This window comes from Protobothrops mucrosquamatus, unplaced genomic scaffold, assembly GCF_001527695.2.
Source record: "Protobothrops mucrosquamatus isolate PMUCROS unplaced genomic scaffold, P.Mucros_1.0 scaffold4444, whole genome shotgun sequence".
Lineage (NCBI taxonomy): Eukaryota > Metazoa > Chordata > Lepidosauria > Squamata > Viperidae > Protobothrops > Protobothrops mucrosquamatus.
In genome coordinates, this window is record NW_015390355.1 from 137,038 (window position 1) to 153,716 (window position 16,679).

At 46.6% G+C, this 16,679-nt stretch overlaps 1 protein-coding gene across 1 annotated transcript in view; it reads right to left on the reverse strand.

The window, feature by feature from the left end:
- Positions 1 to 16,679, reverse strand: part of UVRAG (UV radiation resistance associated) — a 69,294-nt gene that overhangs the window by 34,172 nt on the left and 18,443 nt on the right. The window contains exons 4-7 of the mRNA XM_015828385.1: positions 12,323 to 12,428; positions 7,580 to 7,706; positions 3,735 to 3,819; positions 1,000 to 1,087 (exon numbers count right to left, since the gene is read on the reverse strand). Coding sequence (XP_015683871.1) covers positions 1,000 to 1,087; positions 3,735 to 3,819; positions 7,580 to 7,706; positions 12,323 to 12,428 — 406 coding nt within the window. The remainder of the gene's footprint in view (positions 1 to 999; positions 1,088 to 3,734; positions 3,820 to 7,579; positions 7,707 to 12,322; positions 12,429 to 16,679) is intronic.

The following is a 16,679-nucleotide window of genomic DNA, read 5'->3' on the forward strand; positions in this document are numbered from 1 at the left end:
ATCTATCTATCTATCTATCTATCTATCTATCTATCTATCTATCTATCTATCTATCTATCTATCTATCTATCATCTATCTATCTATCTACCTACCCTCTATCTATCTATCTATCTATCTATCTATCTATCTATCTATCTATCTATCTATCTATCTATCTACCTACCTACCTACCTACCTACCTACCTACCTACCTACCTACCTACCATCTACCTACCATCTACCTACCTACCTACTATCTATCTATCTATCTACCTACCAACCTACCTACCTGCCTACCATCTATCTACCTACCATCTACCTACCTACCTACTATCTATCTATCTACCTACCTATCTATCTACCTACCATTATCTACAGTATCTATCTACCTACCATCCATCATCTACCTACCTACCTACCTACCTACCTACCTACCTACCTACCTACCTACCTACCTACCTATCTATCTATCTATCTATCTATCTATCTATCTATCTATCTATCTATCTATCTATCTATCTATCTACCTATCTAAAATTTGTTAAATTTATATACTGCCTCTCCCACTTTAGATAGTACATGACTGCCAAGTGTACTGGCCTCTCCCAGCCCTATCACCCCTCTGAATTTAAGAACCCAGGATTGAATCTGGAAATATACAGATGCAAAATCTTATGTTCTACGCCTAGAGGCCCCCGACCTTTGGGGCACCAGGGACCGGTTCCGTGGAGAAAGGTTTTTTTCCGTGGACCAGTGGGTGCGTGGTTTTGTGTGCTGCCTGTATCCCGCAGATGGGGCTTTGCTTGTTTGTCGGACCGGTTGCTGGCATGCCGCGGCCTGATACCGGTCCACAGACCGAGGGTTGAAGACCCCTGTTCTAGGCTGCTTAAGCTAAGGTCACTTTTGTTCATAGATAGTTAATGTTTAGGATAACTGAAGTTCAACCTCTTCTCCAAGGTAAAAGCCGGACATTTAACTCAATTCCTGAACCGGCCATTCTTAGAGAATCCATCACTCACCGTATCAATCGGATAAATACAGGAAAGCTCCGATAGCAATTGCCTACATCGGATCGTCAGCTGAGCGTTGGTTTTCAAGACTTGCTCTCTGGGGAAGGAGACAGAAACCGGTCAATTGGGCAACCATGGCTTCCTGAAGGAGCTGTCAACACCCTTATTCTGAGATATTACTGGTTCTGCCCCGCTGAGAGAGGTGCAGTACCGTTTGCTTTTAAAGTCCCGGTGTAGCTGACTAAAATGGCTGACTTCAACAAGGATACATTTCCTGTGTAATACGCTGACAGGCCATTAGGGAAAAAAAATGATGGCTTGGCAAGTTTTATCTGAGGATCTGGTTCACAGAAGAAACTCCACAGATGAATTTATCTGGGCGGAAGGGATGCGTAAGGAAGAATGTCCAACTAAGAGTAGCAAAAAGTGTTCATTTCTGGAAATTGTTCCCACCGTGAGGACTTCTTGAAAAAGTATTGTTAAGGTAGAGCAGGGAGTTCCCAACCGGGGGTGCGAGATGATATTCCAGGAGGTGCGAAAAGTTAAGTTTTCAAAATTACATGTATTTGCATAATTGGTTGCTGTTGTTTCGAACGTTTGTAAAGGGCGCGAGAATATATCGGAAGCGTTCCAGGGGTGCGGGGTATAGAAAAGGTTGGAAGCCGCTGAGGTACAGTTCAGAACAGGGGTAGGCAACCTTGGCTCTTTTATGACTCGTGGACTTCAACTCCCAGAATTCCTGAGCCAGCCATGCTGAGGGGAAAGGGAGAGGTTTCCAAGCTGAGCCATGCTGGCTCAGGAATTCTGGGAATTGAAGTCCACAAGTCATGAAGGGGCCATAGTTCCCCCATGCTGGCTCAGGAATTCTGGGAGTTGAAGTCCCCAAGTCATGAAGGGGCCATAGTTCCCCCACACTGGCTGAGGAATTCTGGGAGTTGAAGTCCACAAGTCATGAGGAGGCCATAGTTCCCCCATGCTGGCTCAGGAATTCTGGGAGTTGAAGTCCACGAGTCATGAGGGGGCCATACTTCCCCCATGCTGGCTGAAGAATTCTGGGAGTTGAAGTCCGCAAGTCATGAAGGGACCATAGTTCCCCCATGCTGGCTCAGGAATTCTGGGAGTTGAAGTCCACAAGTCATAAAAGAGCCAAGGTTGCCTACCCCTGGTATAGAAGGAAACATCACAGGAAAATGATAAACACAAAAATCAGCCAGTTTCTGTCTAAACGCCTTCCTTCGCCGCGAATGAGGGATTCCAATATAACATCGGTGTCCAATTTACAATTCTTGGTACTTCATGGGTATTTCTTAAGATTCTGGGCCACCCTTCCCCTTTAGCACTCGATCAGCAGGTATTCTCTAGCTCTTGTGAAAGAAGAATTGGCCACTAACTATACATGTTGTTGTTATTGTTTTCAGCCACCAAGTCATGTGTCATAGTTCCGACTAATGAAACACCAATATTAGCACCATTGACATCATGGCCAATTCCCCATGACCCCAAGGACCACAGCACACACCAGCCCCCCCCCCCCCCGTGTCCTCCACTATCCCCCTGGGTCCATCCAAACCTACATCCACTGCATCAATGACTTTGTCTATTTATTTCATTTATTTGGCCAAGGGTGACTAGACACACAAGCAATTTGTTTCCGGTACTGAAGCATTCAGTGGACTTGCAAAACAACAGAAAATAATAATAATAATAACAGCAGGAGGAGGAGGAGGAGAACTGGAGGAGATAACAAAATACAAATAGAAATAGAAAGACTGTGGCAAAAGCAAGCAAGGGTAGTACCAATAGTAATAGGCGCCTTGGGTGCAATCCCAAAACAACTGGAGCACCACTTGAACACCATCATCGGCATTGACAAATTCACCATTAGTCAATTGCAAAAGGCGGCCTTACTAGGAACCGCCTCCATCCTGCGACAATATCTGTGATACCGTCAAACATCCACATTTGCCTATCCCAGGTCCTTGGGAAGGACTCGATAGGTAGACAAAAATGCCAAATCCAGTCTGAACATCTGGCTGACTATGCGCATAATAATGATGAAGATGAAGAAGAAGATGAAGAAGGAGAAGGAGAAGAAGAAGAAGAAGGAGGAGGAGGTGGTGGTGAAGGAGAAGAAGAGGAAGAGGAAGAGGAAGAGGAAGAGGATCTTCTTCTTCTTCTTCTTCTTCTTCTTCTTCTTCTTCTTCTTCTTCTTCTTCTTCTTCTTCTTGAAGAAGAAGAAGAAGAAGAAGAAGAAGAAGAAGAAGAAGAAGAAGAAGAAGAAGAAGAAGAAGAAGAAGAAGAAGAAGAAGAAGAAGAAGAAGAGCCAATAAAGTAAAATAATAAATAATATTGTAGCCACACACGGGTTAATATATATATGTTAGATTAAAAAAAACCCGTAGTAGTCACTGTATTTTGTCAGCTGCAGGAATTAGGTGTTCAGCAGAGGGATGAACACCTAATTTTTGCAGCGACTAATCAGTTTATCTAATTAACTCTGTCTAACCATCTCATCCTCTGCCGTTTGTTTCTCCTTTTGCCTTCCCTCTTTCCCAACATCAGAATCTTTTCCAAGGAGTTCTCTCTTCTCATTTAGGGGCCCAAGTATTTGAGTTTCAGCTTCAATATCTGTCCTTCCAAAGAACAGTCAGGTTTAAATATCCTTTAGGATAACTGTATATGAACAAGCAGAATATAGGCAAATCTCCCTGCCCCCTTCCAACCGATTTTAAGAGTCCTTTTACCTCTTGGCCGTGCATTCCTTCCTTAATTCTTGCAGGGGTTCCTTATCTAGTCGGAGCTTTGAATGTTCCTCTTCAAATACTTTTCCTACCAAAATCATTTGAGGAAGAAAATATCTGAGGTTACTCTTCAGTAGCAAAGATTGGCAATTAAGCAACACTATTTAATTAGTTAAACCATTGGTGATATGTAAGATCATGGCTGGCTCAGGAATTGTGGGAGTTGAAGTCCACAAATCATAAAGGAGGCATAGTTCCCCCCATGCTGGCTGAGGAATTCTGGGAGTTGAAGTCCACGAGTCATGAAGGGGCCATAGTTCCCCCATGCTGGCTGAGGAATTCTGGGAGTTGAAGTCCACGAGTCATGAAGGGGCCAAAGTTCCCCCATGTTGGCTGAAGAATTCTGGGAGTTGAAGTCCACAAGTCATAAAAGGGCCATAGTTCCCCCCATGCTGGCTGAGGAATTCTGGGAGTTGAAGTCCACAAGTCATGAAGGGGCCATAGTTCCCCCATGCTGGCTCAGGAATTCTGGGAGTTGAAGTCCACAAGTCATGAAGGGGCCATAGTTCCCCCATGCTGGCTCAGGAATTCTGGGAGTTGAACAATGGCTCCTTTATGACTTATGGACTTCAACTCCCATGTCCTATTCTGCTAAACCAGAGGAGAGTTAATTTGAAGAATATTAAATTAGTCTCTTCTGATCGCAAAATAAGATATGGGGAAGGTTTTCCTGGTTTCAACTAAACTGGACATTTTAGAGAATTTTGAACAAGGGCTGGTTGCAATTGTTCCGCTCTTGAAAATATCTTTCAAGAAGAGGTATGTTATTCGCTCGTGTGCTCTGGGATTCCCAGTTCACATTCTGGCCTGAAGTCTCCGAGAGTCTTAACGTGATTTTTGGACGGATCATCCCCCTTATTAAGGGCGTGTATGTTCTTCTTGGCTTTATTCTCAGGATTAGGAATATTTCAACACGTCAGAAAGGGTGAACTTTTCACACATAAGCGATGGCCTAAAGCCTTGGAAGAATAACTCCACATTTGATACATAGCAACCGACGGCTGTGTTATCTGTCAACCTCCGAAGCAGCTTTGCTTGGCAAAGGAATGGATTTGGAAGCATTTCGGTCGTGTTTGTAAGAGCTATTTTTATATCACTTTCCCCCCCCCCGCCCCCAGATTGTTATTCTCTTCTTTGTTTCAAAATTGAGTACAAGCATGTCATTCCTACTGTTAAATTTTAAGGAAGGGGTCTAGTCACGAAGACAGGATTTTGCTATTCCCTGGTGTTTCAACTCATTATAGGTTGTCCCCAACTTATGGCCACAACTGGGATCAGAATTTCTGTTACTAAGCAAGATGGTGGTTCAGTTGTTGTTGTTAGTTGCGAAGTCGTGTCCGACCCATTGCGACCCCATGGACAACGTTCCTCCAGGCCTTCCTGTCCTCTACCATCTTCTGGAGTCCATTGAAGCTCACGCCTCCTGCTTCAGGGACTCCATCCAGCCACCTCATTCTCTGTCGTCCCCTTCTTCTATTGCCCTCAATCTTTCCCAGCATCAGGCTCTTCTCCAGTGAGTCCTTCCTTCTCATTAGGTGGCCAAAGTCCTTGAGTTTCAACTTCAGGATCTGGCCTTCTAAAGAACAGTCGGGGTTGATCTCCTCTAGGACTGACCGGTTGGATCGCCTTGCAGTCCAGGGGACTCGCAGGAGTCTTCTCCAGCACCATAGCTCAAAGGCCTCCATTCTTTGGCGCTCAGCCTTTCTTATGCTCCAACTTTCACAGCCATACATTGCAACTGGGAAAACCATGGCCTTGACTATACGTACTTTTGTTGGCAGGGTGATGTCTCTGCTTTTCAGTATGCGGTCTAGATTTGCCTAGTTAAGTTGAGCCGTGCCCAATTTTACCACTTTTTTTTTTTTTTTGCCATATTTGAATCATGCGGTTAAGAGAAATCCAGCTTCCCTTATTTACTTTGCTTGTCTGAAGCTGGCTGGGAAAGTCACATTTTTTTTTTAAATTCATTTCATTTGTATCCCGCTTCTTTTCTTTTTACAAATGACTCAAGGCACCAAACATAATCTAACACACTTTCCACCTCCTAATTTTCCCCACAACGGCCCCCCACCCTGTGAGGTGGGAGCTGGACTGGAGAGTGACTGGCCTAAGATCACCTCGCTGGCTTTCATGGCGAAGGCAGCGCTAGAACTCACAAGTTTCCTAGTTTCCAGTTTGGCGCCTTAACCCAGAGGTCTCCAACTTTTCCGGGCTCGAGGACCGGAGGGAAGGAGAGCAGCTTCAAAATTGGTGTGTGTGTGTGTGCGTGCACGGGGCCACGCACACTGGCGGCGCTCCAGCAGCCCCGTTCACGTATGCGGCATGCACTGGCGGCATGCGCATGCGCGAACGGCAGCACATCCCCACGGCAGCTAGCAGCCCGTTTGCGCATGTGCAAATGGGCCGCGCAAACCACCCAGGCTAGTGACACATGAGCAAATGGGCTGCAGACACGCGCCCCGTGCTAGCATCCCTGTTCACACCTGCGCAAACGTGGGCGGTAGCGGGGGGAAATGCCCGCCCACGCGTGCGTGCACCGGCCAGCCTTTTCTGTGGCCCGCTGGCCAAGAGCCCTTGACCCGATTCTGGGCCGTGGACCATAGGTTGGGAACCCCTGCCTTAACCACTAGATTGGCTAACCACTAAACTGGCAACTGGTGATTACTGTTATCCATGCCCAAATTTTCATCATGTCACTGCAGAGATGTCGCAACCTCTCCCCAGTCATAAATGCGAGGACGGGTCACAAGTCACTCTTTTCAGTGTTGTTAACTTTGAACAGTCACCAAACGAATCGTTGTAAGGCTATCTATCTGTAAATGCATTTTACGCTAGAAATTATAGTTTGAGCTGTCTTCTTCACACTTCATAAAGCAACGGGAGATATTAGGAGAAGATCTGGGATTAAGGCCTTGGGAACTCTGAACCACCAGGTTGGCTTGAGGGAGGAAACTTCTAATCTCATGACCTATGGCAGAGGTGTCCAACCTTGGCAACTTTTAAGAGTTGTAGACTTCAGCTAATCATCTTAATCTTCTTAATCATCTTCAACTAAGATGATGAAGACTTGTGGACTTCAACTAAGATGGTTAAGGGGTTGGACACAAAAACATGTGAAGAACGGTTGCTGGATTTGGGAATGGCCAGTCTAGAGAAAAGAAGGACTAGGGGGGACATGATAGCAGCGTTCCAGTATTTGAGGGGCTGCCACAAAGAAGAGGGGGGGGGGTCAATTTATTTTCCAAAGCACCTGAAGGCTGGACAAGAAGCAACGGATGGAAACTGACCAAAGGGAGAAGCAACCTGGAAGTAGGGAGAAAGTTCCTGACCGTGAGGACAATTAACCAGTGGAACAGCTTGCCTCCAGAAATCGTGGGCGCTCCATCACTGGAGGTTTTTAAGAAGAGACTGGGCAGCCACTTGTCTGAGACGGTATAGGTTCTGCTGCTTGAGCAGGGGGCTGGACTAGAACACCTCCAAGGTCCCTTCCAGCTATATTCTAATACAGCTGGAAGGGACCTTGGGGAATTCTGAGAGTTAATCTACAAGTCTTAAAGTTGCCAAGGTTGGACACTCCTGACCTACAGTATCACCATTAAATATGTCTAGCTAACCATCTTAGCAAGCCACCAGGTACATAAGGAAGTCAGTAATAAACAACCAAAGCCTGCCAAAATCTCTCTCTCTCTCTTTTTTGTTTTTTTTCAGGAGCAACCTGCTCTCAAACAATGCATCGTTCCTTGGTAGGGGGGGGGGGGGACAAGAAAGCTGCTCTCCTTCGCACTCACCTCTTTCAAGCAGCGAGCTGTGTTCCTTATGCAACAAGGCCACTTCCCGGCCGAGGGCTCTTCTCTGCCTCTCCAGCTCATTCTGAAGCACCAGAATCTTCAGCTGTAAACACTCGCTCTTTTTTTTCTGTAAAAAACAAACGAACAGTCAAACAAAACGAAGATTGCTCAGCATATACGTAGAGACACTTCTGGGAGAAACGCTACCTGGTTGAGTGCTGTGTATTTCAGTGGAAAATAAGATTATAGCCGTCCCTGAAGAGGTTACCAACTGAACAGAACATTTGAACTGTGGGGTCCTGGGTGCTGTCTGAGCTTGGCTGTTTTCTTGCAGACGTTTCATGACCCAACTAGGTAACAGTGCTAAAAGGGAGGAGGAGGAGGAGGAGGAGGAGGAGGAGGAGGAGGAGGAAGACAACGACAACAACAACAACTCTAGGGTCCTTGGTGCTCTCTGAGCTTGGCTGTTTTCTTGCAAACGTTTCGTTACCCAGCTAGGTAACATCATCAATGCTAGAAGGGATGGGTTAGCCAGGAGGAGGAGGAGGAGGAGGAGGAGGAGGAGGAGGATGACGACGACGACGACGACGACGACAATTCTGGGGTTCTTGGTGCTCTCTGAGCTTGGTTGCTTTCTTGCAGGTGTTTCATTACCTGATGGTTGCAGGGTTTGAGTTTGGCTTGTCTACAGAAAAGAAAGACTGGAGGCGACATGATTGCAGTAGTCCACTATTTGAGGGGCTGCCACAGAGAGTAGGGGGGTCCACCTGTTCTCCAAAGCACCAGAAGGCAGGACAAGAAGTAATGGGTGGGAACTAATCAAGGAGAGAAGCAACCTGGAATTAAGGAGAAACTTCCTGACCACGAGGACAATTAACCAGTGGAACAGCTGGCCTCCAGAAATCGTGGGCGTTTTAAGAAGAGGCTGGACGGCCACTTGTCTGGAATGGCCTAGTCCAGGGGTAGGCAACCTTGGCTCTTTTATGCCTCGTGGACTTCAACTCCCAGAATTCCTGAGCCAGCCATTCTGAGGGAAAAGGGAGAGGTTTCCAAGCTGAGCCATCCTGGCTGAGGAATTCTGGGAGTTGAAGTCCACAAGTCATGAAGGGGCCAAAGTTGCCTACCCATGGCCTAGGGTCTCCTGCTTTAGCCGGAGTTTGGACTAGTGGGGTTTGCTCTCTGTTTATATTCAAGATATTTAAACATTTCTATGTAAACAGAGAACAAAACCCATTCCCTCCTAGCACTGATGATGTCACCTAGTTGGGTCATGAAACGTCTGCAAGAAAATAACTGACGATTCACCGCCCTAAAACTAAAACTCAAGTTATTGCACCACACACATTTGCAATCTGGAAACTCACGCCACCACACCAGCCACCTTTCATGCAAAATCACCCACAATGACATCTACACAGGTAATCCTCGACTTACAACAGTTCATTCAGTGGCCGTTCGAAGTGACCACGGCACTGAAAAAAGGGACTTAGGACCGTTTTTCACACGTGAGACCTTTGTAGCACAGTCACGGGATCGAAACTCAAGAGACTCTGGAAACTGACTTGTACTCATGACGGTTGCAGCGTCCCGGGATGACATGAATCCCGTTTTGCATCCTTCTGGCAAGCAAAATCAATGGGGAAACCAGATTCACTTAACAGCCACGTTACTAACTGAACTGCAGTGGTTCACTTAACAACGGTGGCAAGAAAGGTCGTAAAACGGGGGCAAAACTCACTTAACAAATGTCTCACTTAACAGCAGAGGTCTGGGGCTCAACTGTGGCTGTAACTCGAGGACTGCCTGTGCTTCTATTTTCATTTTAGTAAGGAAAAAAAATGGAGTTTCGCAAAGCCCCGTTTTTCCCCCCCTTGAAATAAACTATCGTTCTGTCTTTTTAATTACTTCACAGAAAGACAAATTTCCAGTACAAACAGCTCACAAATTATTTCTGGACTTATTGGTTGAATTTATAGCCCTCCTGACTCCCAATGACTCTGGGTGGCTTACAATTATGGAAGAAATAAAAACAAGAAAAGCGAAAAAAGACATTGTAAGTGGCTTGAAAGCCAACATAGAAAAACCACCCCAACCCCAGCACCCCCCCATCCAGCGGGGTGTGTGTGTGTGTGTATGTGTGTGTGTGTGTCCCACCATCGCCCTGCCCCAAAGACTGGGAGAATAGCCAGGACTTTAACAGCTTCCAGAACTTCCATCCGGGTGGGAGCCATGAGGGTTTAATTAGCCGAGGATGCTCAACTTTGCACGTTGCAAAGTGTTCCTGAAAGGGGTAACGAAACAGCCGTTTTTGTTAGGTTGTTTTGTGTGTTTGTTGTATGGCCTTCGAGGGAAGAACAGCAGCGACGGCCTGTTTTCTAGGCCGCCAGCCAACCCGACAACAAGGTTTGGATGCTGCCTCTGAACCAAGACACTGATGTCCTGAACAGATTAGTGAATGCTGGGAAAGGCGTGCGAACGATGGCGTAATCCTCTGGCTGGGGGAGACGGTGGATTGACGCCAACGTTCTTCAACCGGCCTCGTGGAGGACTCTCAGGTTTTTGTTTCTTCTCCCAGAATTCCTGAGCCAGCATGGGGGAACGATGGCCCCTTCACGACTTGTGGACGTAGGGACTGGTCCACGGACCGGGGGGTTGGGGACCCCTGATTTAAACCATACAAATTTCTTGCAGCCTTTAGGGACATCCTGTGATGACACTGCGCCCCCACCCAGGGTTCTGCGGACCACAGGCCTAGGGTTTCCTGCCTGAACAGGGGGTTGGAGACTAGAGTAGGGCTTTTCAACCAGTGGTACGGGTACCACCTGTGGTACATTGGCACCTGGCAGGTGGAACGTGACCAGACTAGAAAAGTGGTAGCGGGGAAGGGGAATGAGCTGAACCGGTGGCAGCACCGCACAAGCCTGAGCGAGAGACGGCTGGAGCCGCAGGGCTGTCAGGGCTCAGCGCCAGCACCAGGATCAGTGCCAGGCTCCAGCTGGAGCTCGGCGCTGATCCTGGCCCTTCTGCTGAGCCCAGAAGAAGCACCAATCAGCTGGAATGTTGCAGCCTCTCCAGGGTCTTGTGATTTACATTCAGATGCTTGGCAACTGATTCATATTTATGACGGTCACAGTGTCCCTGGGTCATGTGAAGTGACCAAAACCTGCTGCAACCACCCAGCAGACGGGGGGAATAAAAATCAAACACCCCCCACCCCACCCCCGCTGCCAATCCTCAACAGAAATGCTCACAACAATGAAAACCTCAGACAGCAGGAAGAGCGCCGCCGGGCGGGCAGGCAGGTGTCTTGCTCGGCTGTGGCTTGAGGGGCACTTTTTTCAGTGCCATTGTAACTTCGAACAGTCACTAAGCGAACTGTTGTAAGTCGACAACTACCTGTACTTTATCACTTTTTTCCTCTTTTTTTGGTCATGTTTTTGACACCTTGCTAGGCGACTGGTGTTACTCGGATGTTGCCATATCCTAAAAGTGGTACAGTGGGTGAAAAGGTTGAAAAGCCCTGGACTAGATGACCTTCAAGGTCCCTTCCAGCTCGGTTGTTTTGTTAGAACGGTTCCTGTTTCAATCTAAGGGGAGCCCTTTGATTTTAGCTGGTTCCACGGGAGGCCTTCTTCCAAAGCCATAATGCACGGGTCCTAAGCCGGCCAGTAAAATGCACCCAAAATGGCATCTGTTCCTCCTGTTACTCGTCCTCAAAACCTTGGAGTACAAGGTTCACCACGCTTTCAATTGGTAATTCATTAATCTCTATTTGCTTTCCCTGGTAACTCTCTCCCTCACCACAGAGTCANTCAGGAATTCTGGGAGTTGAAGTCCACGAGTCATGAAGGGGCCATAGTTTCTCCCATGCTGGCTGAGGAATTCTGGGAGTTGAAGTCCACGAGTCATGAAGGGGCCATAGTTCCCCCATGCTGGCTGAGGAATTCTGGGAGTTGAAGTCCACAAGTCATGAGGGGGCCATAGTTTCCCCATGCTGGCTCAGGAATTCTGGGAGTTGAAGTTCACGAGTCATGAAGGGGCCAAAGTTTCCCCCATGCTGGCTGAGGAATTCTGGGAGTTGAAGTCCGCGAGTCATAAAAGAGCCAAGGTTGATTACCCCTGACCTAGGTTAAGCAAATCACTGCCGTCGGTAAGTGAATCGTGTCTTTGCTTGTCAGAAGCCAGCTGGAAAGGTTACTAACGGTGATCTCATGATCCCCGGGACTCTACAACTTCATAAATACATGCCCTTTGCCAAGCACCCAAATTTTGATCGTGTCACCACGGGGGGGGGGGGGGGGGGAGAAGATACCGCAAACAGTCATAAGAGTGAAAAATGATCATCAGTCACTTTTTCCGGTGCTGTTGCAATTTCAAACGGCCACTAAACGAATGGTTGTTAAGCCAGGGATTATCTGGACCCCGCTCCTTAAAAACTCTACTGGCGGTCTGTGATTCCAGAGACAAACTCTGGAATCTCTGCCTGCCCAACTTGTAAAAGAATCTAAGGTTTAATCACAGGAAGGGGTCAGAAGGCTTGCGTTAAAGCTTCAATCCCCCTCGTTCCCCCTTAGCACGTATCCATCTTTCTCTAACAAAATACCCCCTGTGTGCTCAGGAACTCCGTTTGCGCAAGCCGGTATTCGTCCCTTAACGTTTTTTTACAACACTTGTCCAAGACAAACACACACACACACACACATACACACCAGTTAAGGGGGAGGGGAAAAAAAAAAAGCATACCAGATCGTTGCTTGTAGAGGTAAGCCTCAGTTTCTGTTCAATCTCCCTTCCTATTTTCTGAACGGTTACCTGAGTCTGCTTAATTGCACACTGCGCCCGGTGGAGCCTGCAGAGAAACACACAGGTCACAATTCAACATACCTCAGCGGGCCAAGCAACAGGACTCAAGCATTATGCGAAGCAAACCTCTGCGGAGGATGGCTGAAGCTGGGCAGCTAAAGCACTGCGCTGCACGCCAGAAGCGTCCTCTTGAGCCTCAAAAGTGCCAATCAACTCAGGGAGGGAAAAATAAGGAATTAAGAATTCCCAGCCCCTAATAGAAATGATCCCTTGGAAGATATCTCATCGTTTGTTTGAAAGCGCAATACCGATTATTATTAGAGTTTGGTCTAGTGGCTAAGGCAGGGGTCTGCAAACTTGGCCACTTTTAAGACTTGTGGACTTCAACTCCCAGAATCCCTCAGCCAGGGCTGGCTGAGGAATTCTGGGAGTTGAAGTCCACAAGTCTTAAAGTGGCCAAGTTTGAAGACCCTTGGGCTAAAAGGCATCAGGCTAGAAGCCAGGAGATTGTGAGTTCTAGACTTCCTTAGGCAGGAAAAATGCTGGGTGATTTTGAGCCAGTGACTCTCTCTCAACCCAGCCCACCTCATAGGGTTGTTGTTATGGGGAAAATAGGAGGAGGAAGGAGTACTGTATAAGTTCCCCACCTTATTTATTACAATAATAAAGGCAAGATATAAATCAATATCTATCTATCTATCTATCTATCTATCTATCTATCTATCTATCTATCTATCTATCTATGTACCTACCTACCTACTTACCTACCTACCTACCTTCATCTATCTATCTATCTATCTATCTATCTATCTATCTATCTATCTATCTATCTATCTATCTATCTATCTATCTATCTATCTACCTTCCATCCATTATCTATCTACCTTCCATCCATTATCTACCTACCTACCTACCTACCATTATCTATCTATCTATCTATCTATCTATCTATCTATCTATCTATCTATCTATCTATCTATCTATCTATCTATCTATCTATCTATCTATCTATCTATCATCCATCCACCCATTATCTCTCTATTTCTGTATCTACCTACCATCCATCCACCCACCCTCCACCATCTCCCTCCCTCTCTCCCTCCCTCCCTTCCATCCATTATCTGTCTGTCTGTCTTGTCTGTCTATCTATCCACCCACCCCCCCCCCCCCCCCCCCCCCCCCCCCCCCCCCCCCCCCCCCCCCCCCCCCCCCTCTCTCTCTCTCTCTCTCTCTCTCTCTCTCTCTCTCTCTCTCTCTCTCTCTCAGCAAATCATTCCATAGTATAAATTATTGTTTTTAAGACTTCCTCTGGTTCACCTGCAGCCTCCTGCCAATAATATAAATTACCTAAACCAAGCCCTCACGTCTGAGATTAAAAAAAAATAATCTTACTACTACTGTTCTTTCACAAAATCAATTTGTAATTCAAATATTACAACTTTAAGCATGTTTTCACTGCAACTTTCCCTGACACCACTCCTTTGCTACTATTGAATCTTGCCAATGGTGGGATTCAAATCTGAGAACCACCAGTTCTCTGTGTGGATGCCGCTTCTGGAAGTCCGTTCTGGGCCTGGGCAACAAAAAAATTAGCTACCGGTTCTGCCAAAATGGTGCGAACCGGCTGAATCTCACCACTGCATCTTGCCTACTGCATTAACTAATAATAATAATAATAGTAAAGTTGGAAGGGACCTTGAAGGTCATCTAGTCCAACCCCCTGCTCAGGCAGGAAACCCTATACCATTTCGGACANAGTTTTGGTCACCACGTGTAAAAAAGATGTTGAGACTCTAGAAAGAGTGCAGAGAAGAGCAACAGAAGATGCCTCCAGAAATCGTGGGCGCTCCATCACTGGAGGTTTTTAAGAAGAGGCTGGACAGTCACTTGTCTGAGATGGGATAGGGTTGAGACTAGAGCAATGGGTTGGACTAGAAGACCTCCAAGGTCCCTCCCAGCTGAGCACAAAATACCAATTTCACATCCAGCAGTGTACTATTCCAGAAGCCAGGTGCTCTGTCTCTTAATCTCAGAAGTTTGGTTAAGTGGACAGGAAGGACAAAGGAGATTATAGCACCGAGAAAACTGGACTTTTCAGTTAGGTTTGTGTGTGCTACATTTGTACAGCGCGCCGATAGGGCTCTTTAAGTGCAATGCTCTTTTTCAAATGGATTGTACAGCTAGTTCTCGACTCGACAATCATTTGATTAGTAACCAAAGTTACAACAGCGCTGAAAAAAAAAAGTGACTTATGCCCATTTTTCACACTTAAGACCATTGCAGCCTCCCTGTGGTCACATGACCAAAATTGGGATGCTTGGCAACTGGCATGTACTTATGACGGTTGCCATGTCCTGGCATCACATGCTCCCCCTTTGCCACTTTCTGACAAACAATGGGGGAGTCAGATTCACTTAACAACCGGGTTACTTAACAAGTGCAGTGATTCGCTTAACAACGGTGGCAAGAATGGTTGTAAAATGGGGCAAAACTCGCTTCACAACCGTCCCGCTTAGCGACAGACATTTTGGTCATAATCAAGGACCGCCTGTTATTTGAAGCTGGTACTACTACTACTACTACTACTACTACTACTACTACTACTTCTTCTTCTTCTTCTTCTTCTTCTTCTTCTTCTTCTTCTTCTTCTTCTTCTTCTTCTTCTTCTTCTTCTTCTTCTTTTCTTCTTCTTCTTCTTCTTCTTCTTCTTCTTCTTCTTCTTCTTCTGCCATATCCGTTATCGGACGTTGGCGATCATGTTGGCGATCCTGTTTTTATCAGCAGCCGCAAGAAAAGTGCTGCTGAGTTTTGTCCAAACCAATCCCTTAGATTTTGAAGCCACGCTATTCTTCTTCTGCCTGGACCTCGTTTGCCTTCCATCTTTCCCTGGAGGATTAAATGGAGTATGCCGTATTTTTCTGGGTGTCGCATCACACGTCCGAAATATCCTACTTTTCGTTTTTTCGTTGTTTTGACGATTTCCCTTGGCTTTCCCAGGCGGCTTATCCCCTCCTCATTTCTGATCTTGTCAACCCACCTTCTACGTAACAGCCGCCCGTAAATCCACCTTTCAAATGCTTCTAGTCTCTTTAGGTGGCCTTCTGTCAGAGACCAACTCTCTACTCCATAGAGCAGGATAGAAAAAAAAATATAGTAAGGCTTGTCGTGGGAAAACCCAGTGAAAAAAGACAAGAGACAGCAGCACAAAACAACAATTCTCACTTTAAGATTCAGAGGTTTATTTTGCGAATCATTTGGAACACAGCAAGCGTAATAACACAACATCACTTACATTAACAACCCATTGCAGTGAGGACCATATGGCATAGCAGATTCCAAAGGACAGCTATAGGCCAATGGCCAATCAATCAGGTCCAATCCCAACCCTTTATACCAGTGGTGGCGAACCTATGGCACGGGTGCCAGAGGCGGCACTCAGAGCCCTCTCTGTGGGCACGCATGCCGTCGCCCCAGCCCTAGGCCTTCAGCTGGGTTTTATAAAACCTTTTCGCTTTAGGCCTCCGCTGCCCTGTGCAAAAAAAAAAAAAGGTTCAATCAATCAGTCAATTTCAACTTCTCGCGGGGGAAAAAAAAGATCTTGCAAAGTTGGAATTGATTGATTGAACTTTTTAGTCCCACCCAGTCTGCCGTTATCACCACAGCCACAGCCACCCAATGGGCCACGCCTACCCAATGGGCCATACCCGCCCGGCACTCGACGATGCATAAGTGAGTTTCAGGTTGCAGTTTGGGCATTCGGTCTCTAAAAGGTTCGCTATCACGGCTTTATACCCTTTCTCTTCTAAGACTGTAGTCAGATGGTCCACTGACTTTTGCTGACTTTTTACTGACCTCCTGCTGACTTTCTGCTAAACATAACTTTCCACATATACCCCTGTACGTTGGAACCCGCATCCATCAGCTACTTTCAGTTCCCTATTTCTTACTGTTCCAGTCCTTAGGTCCTAAATATATTTGAAACGAGCGAGCTTAGCAAAATCGTATTAAATAAAATACAATTTGCAAACTGCAAAATTAAGCATAGCGCAGACTTCGGTTCAAGACTTTGTCCATGAGGCCTGATTCAGTTTACCTGGGCCAGGGGTGGGGAACCTTGGCTCTTTTATGACTCGTGGACTTCAACTCCCAGAATTCCTGAGCCAGCCATGCTGAGGGGAAAGGGAGAGGTTTCCAAGCTGAGCCATGCTGGCTCAGGAATTCTGGGAGTTGAAGTCCACGAGTCATGAAGGGGCCATAGTTCCCCCATGCTGGCTCAGGAATTCTGGGAGTTGAAGTC